Below are 7,178 nucleotides of genomic sequence, written 5' to 3'. Positions count from 1 at the left end.
CACACTCTTCAAACTAAAAAATTAATTATATAATAATAAATGATTTGATAATACTTCAAAAATAGATAGAATGATAAATTAATAATTAATAATTAATAATTTTTTTTAAATATAATCCATCATAATTCTAATATCATATTAAAAAATAACTTTTAAATTTAACATTACAAATTCTAATCATAAAATACTTTTATTTCTAATTTATATGGAGTTCCACCAAACTATTTTCAAAGAGAAAATATAAAATTCTAATAACCAAATAACTTTATGAAAAAGTACATCTCAAACTAAATACCAAAACACTATGAAAATTACACCTCCTACAATAGCCTCTAGGTTTTTAATTCGGAGATTTTATAAAGATTGTGTATGTACTGTAAATAAAAACTGTTTTAAGATTTTTTTATTAAATGTATATTAAACCATACTTCCCATAATTTAAGAAAAAAGTTAATTTTTTGATAAATTAAAATTCATTTATGCCATTTCTCATATATCTTATTAGTTTCTTAATTTATGCACAAATATTTTTTTCTCTATAAAAAATTATCAAAAAGGTAGTCTAAGTAGTGCTAAAATTATATCATAGTCTAAAAAGGACATAATGATATAAAACTAGACATATTCCATGAATTTAGACTCTAGTCTCTACAAAATGATAATTTCATAAAGTTTCTATCCTTATTGATTTCCCTCTTTGGTTCTTTTCTTTTCCTTATTCAAATTTGCCAAATCTACACTATTCTATTTTAGTCTTATTTCAAACAATTCAAAATTAACTGATAAACAACTTAAATTCATTAAGAAACATAAAGTTACATAATACACAAAACAATTCAAAGTGACTTTTAGTGAGATTAACCCCTCTCGTGTCCATATATTTGATTTTTTTTTGAAGAAAAAATATTTAACAGCGTGTTTTAAAATTGTATCCAAAAAGTTAAATATTTAAAAATTAAAAAAATAATCATAAATAAAAGTTGCGTCCGAAAATAATCTTTCTAAACTTAATATATGACCCCGAACTTATTTATTGTTGCAACTAATGAGAAAACCAAAATGCTTAACAAACTGAAATGTTATACAGCCAGTAATATTATTGCACCTAATTATGTTTTATATGTTCGTGTATTGATTTCATTTGTTAAATTTAATCATATTAATGATTAAATGAGATATCAAACTTATTGAATATAATATACTTTTACACTGACATTTTCTTTAAGATGATAGCTAAACGTCTGTTAAAATGATAATAATTAAAAATGAGTAAATCAATTTTGTTAATAAAGTTATATTAATAGTATTAAATATTAAAAAATAGTATGTATACTCACAGTATAAATAATTTGTAGTCTACATCTAATTTACAAATCTATTGCGAATAATGTATTTATTTGTTTGTACAATAATTATCTCAAAATCTCTTACCAAATAATTATTTATAATCATTTAACATTACAAATTACAAATTCTTAAAATATTAAACTTCGAGTGAAAATGTCCTCTTCTCACTTTATACACAGGAACATAGCAATACCAATAATGGAAAATTACGTATACAGCAGTTTATTCTTCTCAGAAATCTAGAAACTTGATGACGGGGATTCCGTAGAGAGAAATAGAGTGAAAGGGGAAGGTGATGTTAAGAAACTTTGCAGAACTCACGAGTTTTGGACTGAAATTACAACAATTTTGGAGGCAAAGCAAGCAATGGGCAACGCTCAATCACCATCCAACAATGATCCTCGATATGTTTCTGCAGCCAGGTTCCTCTTTTTCTTTCACCACACTTAATTTCACAAATTCATTTCAATAGATTGATTTCCAAAAGCTTTGCAGAGCTTTTACTCAAAAGGAACTTGAAGACTTGAGGTCTCTGTTCAATCATCTGGCAGCTCAGTCACAGAATAACGCCAAATGCATCTCTCCCTCAGTTTTTCAGGTTTCTTTTGCAATCCAATGATTAATTGTCTTCGTAATAACCCACTTTTATTATCCCTAAAACACATAAAAGATTTGTTTTTGGGGGTTGTAGTCATATTTTGGACTTCATGGACCTCTTGGGGAGAGGATGTTTGATTTAGTTACTCAAGAGCGCAAGGATCAAAGGTTAACCTTTGAGGACCTCGTTGTTGCTAAAGTGAGTTCTGGCTTTCCTCATCGTTTTTTGTTGGTGTTGTCTCAAAATTAGGACATATTTATCGTGGTGTCATGCATCCAATATATGTTGGGTTGTTTTTCATGTTGCAGGCTACTTATGAGAAAGGGACAAAAGATGAAATTGAAGAATACATCTTTCGCCTATTAGACGTATCTGGAGATAATTTTATAACGAGGTAGGATGCGGGTCTGATCATATACAAGCCTCCATTTAGTTCAAAATAATTATGTATTAAAGCTAGTTTGCCTATCTGCTAGTTTAAATTCACATACTTTTCTTCGCGGATAAGTAAAATTTAGTCACTTTATATATAGATATCTCTTGTTTTGTTCAGTTCTACAATTGATATTTCTTTAGAAGTTATTTTGTCAGCCTGGTTGATGTTCTGTTTATGTTTCTAACGAAGGACAAAGGATTATAAGACGTGTGAATTTTATGTTTAAGTATAGGTTCATCCATTTGAAATTCGGTTTTAAAAGTTATTTTGCTTTTGCTATCCCCTCTTAAATTCATGTATATATATTTGATATGCAGGTCTGATTTGAAAATTGTTATGATCGCCATTTTTAACAATATATTATGCATAAAAGATTCTCAGGATAGATCAAGTTCACATGAGGACATTGTTAACATATTTCTGAATGCTGCAAAATTCTCCATGCATAATGAAGGGGGCACCGAGGAGACTATGTCTTTTGAAGATTTCAGAAACTGGTGTACTCATCTCCCATCTGTGAAGAAGCTTCTTGGAAGCCTACTACTGCCACCTGGTTCAGGTATTGCAGCACTTAATTTCCAAATTTTTTGTTATTGACTTATTTTCTTACAATTTTATCTGAAATATGAGAAGGCGGACGGACTGCAGATTGGTTGGGTTGTTTGTTTCATGTAAATTGAACTTTCCTGTTGTTTATGATTTTCCCTCCCCCAAATTGTACAATGTCAGTCCTGAAGTTGGGATAAAAGAGGAAGCTGGGCTGGACAGTCAGGAGCCTATGTAATACTTTGTCTAACCATTTGTGTCATGGATCAATGATACAACTACTCTAGTGTCAGGTTGTTACTTTTAAGTATGCTTGTATGTATTAAGCTGAAATTCCGTTAAATGTTAGCCATTTAGCATCCAGATTTAGTTTTAAATATTTGTTTTTTTCCTTGATGTGTCATAAGAATATCATTTGTTTCAGAACATAAATTACTGGAACTCCTATAGGTGTAGTTGGTACCATGATTATGAGGATGAACTACATATGCCTTCAAAAATCATGTGGGACTAATAAAATGCTGCAAAGTTAGTTGTCAAGATCTGTATCTGGTTCATAGGTAAGGTAAAGTTAGAACAAAAAATAGGGTGGGTAGTATTGTTGATTACGATTGACAGAATGATGTGGGGAATGTAAGGGGAGAAACCATTCAAAAGGTTATAACGATTCACTAGTATTTTGGTGTCTATAGAGCCCAATGCTATTTATTGATTCACTTGACAAACACCATTTAGTGGGATAAGGCTTGGTTGATGTTGTTTATATTGTAATAGTAGTTGTGATAGTCTTCTCATTATCCACCATTTTTTTTTTCAGTGCAATTTATTTGACCTACCTAAAACAAAACGTTTTGACTAAAATAGTGATATTTCTTCTGTTAGACTAGTTATTGAGTAATATTAGATAAAAATAGCAATTAATGGTGATGATCTGTGCAGCGCACTTGAGAAGCTTGGCTAAATGGCTACCGGTGACCTAAGAACAATTCTTTGCCTGATATATAATTTTGGAAACTGTTCTTATAGTTTCCAAAAACACTTTTATGTTAATTGTAAATTTTATTTTTCTAACTGTTTGCACAACTCAAATGTATCTGTTAGACTGTTACACAGACACATGCAATTCATTAAACTATTGGCTTCACATTATGACTGTATTCATTTCATTACCATTTTCTTAGATCAAATGCTACTGAATTAGTTTTGAGCAAAGTTCACCATATATGATTAGCATATATTCTTATTCCAATGTTTTTCTTTTTTCTAGGACGACCTGGTTCTCAGATTCCTAAACTATTAACTTCAACGGCTATTGATCCTAACATTATACTTTTAAGAAAGGAATATGCTTGGCATATTGGAGGCGCACTCTCTCAGCATGACCTGGAAGATTGGAATCTTTTGTATCATAGTTCTGTTAATGGTCTTAGTTTTAATACATTCTTGGGCAACATTTCGTAAGTATATCGTCTTTTTCCTTTGAAGCATCCTACTGCTCTAAATTAGTAGATTCCTAGACACTTTGCACATAAAAACAAAATTGTGGAAATTTGCTAGAGGGGATTGTGAATGGCTTGGCTTTTTAACTATAACAATGTCTCCAGTATATTTAAATATTGAAGTGTTGCAGGCTTTATGTACTGGTTGTACTGCTACTTCGTTTAGTGCTTTTAATGCAGTATATTCCTCAGAAAGTTTTCATTTGAGATATCTAAAATACTGCAAGCATTCGGTACAACCGATGGACTATAATTGGTTTATTGTTAGATTTAAAAGCCAATAGTTATGCATAGGTTTTAGTATTTGTTAGGAGCTTTGTTATTACAATACAAAGTTAAAGGCTCTGAATTAACTTATAGTTAAATTTTATTGTACAATAAGAATGAATAGTTTGTCAATTTGAAATTCGTATTTGACTTTTAATTTTAATTGCAGAAATCATGCAGGCCCAACTGTGTTAATTATTAAGGACAAAGAGGGTTATATATATGGAGGGTATGCTTCTCAACCATGGGAGCGACATGCTGATTTTTATGGAGACATGAAATGTTACCTTTTTCAACTAAATCCAGTGGCTTCTATATTCAGGCCGACTGGAGCAAACAATAATCTGCAATGGGTAACTACTGTCTACTTGAATCAAAGATTCTAGAATGCTAGTTTTAACGTCCCTTTATTATATGTTGAACTCTAATTGTTAAACTGTGTCTGTATTTTGTATTGGCATTACAAAGTTGGTTAAGGTTCTGTTTCTGGTTAAAATTTTCAGTAAATATTAAAAATAAAATAAAATAAGAAGGTAAAAAAGTATCGATCTTTTATAAGTTAAAACCAGCCTATGCGGTCCAATTTTTATAAGAGTTCATTCATCTAACTTCTCCAAAAGCATTACAATTTATGCTAAGCTTATGATCTATCTAATAAAACTCTTAAGTAACATTGGTGCTGCAATTTGAACAAGGGAAATTAGTCCTGAATTCTACATGATTTTCACTCTGTAGTAAATATTATATTGGAAAGACTAGTTTTGTTGAAATCATTTCACGTTTGAACAATAATAATTTGCCAAATGTGAGCTGCAAGGTGTTGGGCTTCCTATCAGTTTCAACTGCTTTTTTGTATGTTGGAGGTTAAGCATGATCAAATTTTTTTTAGTGTTGTTATAGCAGAAAGGTAGCTCTATGGTTAGCCAAGTCTTACCAGCAAGATCGTTTGACACAATTTTATAAGGAAGATTAGTAAAATGCTTGAATAGGTTCCGTTCATTCCAAGGCAGAACAGTGATCACACTGTACACGTTGGATTGGATTTTAATTGGTAATGATGTATTTAAAAGAGTTTATATATTTTTATTTAACTCTTGAAAATATGTATTGTAGTGTGCTATCAACTTCACTTCAGAGGACATTCCAAATGGCATTGGTTTTGGGGGACGAGTCAATCACTTTGGTTTGTTTGTATCAGCAAACTTTGATCAAGGACATACATTTTCGTGTACCACGTTTGGTAGCCCTTGCCTCTCCAAGACTAATCGTATATTGCCAGAAGTAATAGAATGCTGGGGAGTGACTCAAGTTGCAACACAAGACAAGCATGATGCTGTTAAAGGCACTGTTCTGGAGAGGTTCAAGGAAGATCGCAATATGCTTAAAATGGTCGGGCTTGCAAATTCCAGCGAGTAGAGTATTGCATGAGTGTCATATACTGGCCTTTTCATCATTGTTCATCTCATCAGAAAAACAAATTTATGCAGCAAGTCTTTGTTAAATAACATATTGTGAATCTGTTTTTTTGTTATTCTTTTTTGTACTTTTAGAATAGTGAAATATATACATGTACTTTCTTCACACTCTCTTTGCTAATTAAAAATTAATGATAGTAACAATTTGTAATGAGAAATGGGAGTAACTTACCTATTATTACACACTTTTAACAATAACTGAATTTTATTGAAAATCATAGAACTAAGTTTTATTAATATCAAATGAGAAACACTCGTGATTTTATAGCTTTTAATAAATTTTAACTTATAAACAAAGTGTATTTCAGAGTTCGAGAGACTTAGCAATACCATGGTTTTTAAAAGAGATGAACCAGGAAAAATTGCACTGCGGCCCTCGTGAGGCCCACTTAATAATCTGAGCTTATAAGACTATGCATTAATCTGAGCTTATAAGACTATGCATATGGTTTTTAATCCTGTAAGAAAAACAAGCTCATATACAAATAACTAAATTCATAGGATCCAACCTTAGAAAGATTGATTTCTGTTTGATTAATTGACTGTGAGGAATTGAAATTGTTGCTAATTTTTTAAAATGTACGACGATACTTTGTATTGAAATTATGATAGTGAGTGTTTCAGTTGAATTAAAAATAGTTATTTGTGGAACTCATTAGTTATAGTAAGATTGTTTAATGTAATCTATTTGAGCTACATTTTGAACTAAACAATAATGACTTTGAGCTAAGATAGGGACAAAGTTGTCTATACAGATAAATTGGATAATGAGATATGGTTAGATAGTGTTTGAGTTTTGATATGGTATTGAAAGGTATCCTAAATTTGGGTATTACAAATTTTACTTTAATATTTCATTAAAAAAATGTTAAATAACAGAGCTTTACCAATTATTTTAAAAATGTTATCTATTTTGGTAATTTGAAAAGAATATTAGTTTTATAGAAAAAACTTGTAATAGAATGTCACATAGTGTAATACCATTAAAATATACTAAATTAATGTATAAT

At 30.3% G+C, this 7,178-nt stretch overlaps 1 protein-coding gene across 1 annotated transcript; it reads left to right on the top strand.

The window, feature by feature from the left end:
• The first annotated feature begins 1,550 nt into the window (after window positions 1-1,550).
• On the top strand, window positions 1,551-6,274 carry LOC124838428 (TLD-domain containing nucleolar protein). Its single transcript, XM_047314022.2, has 8 exons — window positions 1,551-1,769; window positions 1,843-1,945; window positions 2,039-2,143; window positions 2,254-2,339; window positions 2,699-2,940; window positions 4,195-4,384; window positions 4,863-5,046; window positions 5,807-6,274. Exons 1-8 carry the CDS (start codon window positions 1,714-1,716, stop codon window positions 6,107-6,109), a joined length of 1,269 nt encoding a protein of 422 aa, XP_047169978.1. The 5' UTR covers window positions 1,551-1,713; the 3' UTR covers window positions 6,110-6,274.
• Window positions 6,275-7,178: the final 904 nt, after the last annotated feature.

Source organism: Vigna umbellata, chromosome 5 (assembly GCF_029865625.1).
Source record: "Vigna umbellata cultivar VRB3 chromosome 5, Vumbellata_1.0, whole genome shotgun sequence".
NCBI classification, from domain to species: domain Eukaryota; kingdom Viridiplantae; phylum Streptophyta; class Magnoliopsida; order Fabales; family Fabaceae; genus Vigna; species Vigna umbellata.
The sequence above is the reverse complement of the archived record's forward strand: the minus strand, read 5'-3'. Positions and strand labels throughout refer to the sequence as shown.

What these genes read in the sequence shown, in the direction of transcription:
- LOC124838428 (XM_047314022.2), top strand. Translation starts at nt 1,714, where the DNA reads ATGGGCAACGCTCAATCACCATCCAACAATGATCCTCGATATGTTTCT. An exon ending in CGATATGTTTCTGCAGCCAG is followed by an intron (nt 1,770 to 1,842) that starts GTTCCTCTTTTT and finishes AAAGCTTTGCAG; the next exon opens with AGCTTTTACTCAAAAGGAAC. An exon ending in ACATTCTTGGGCAACATTTC is followed by an intron (nt 4,385 to 4,862) that starts GTAAGTATATCG and finishes TTTTAATTGCAG; the next exon opens with AAATCATGCAGGCCCAACTG.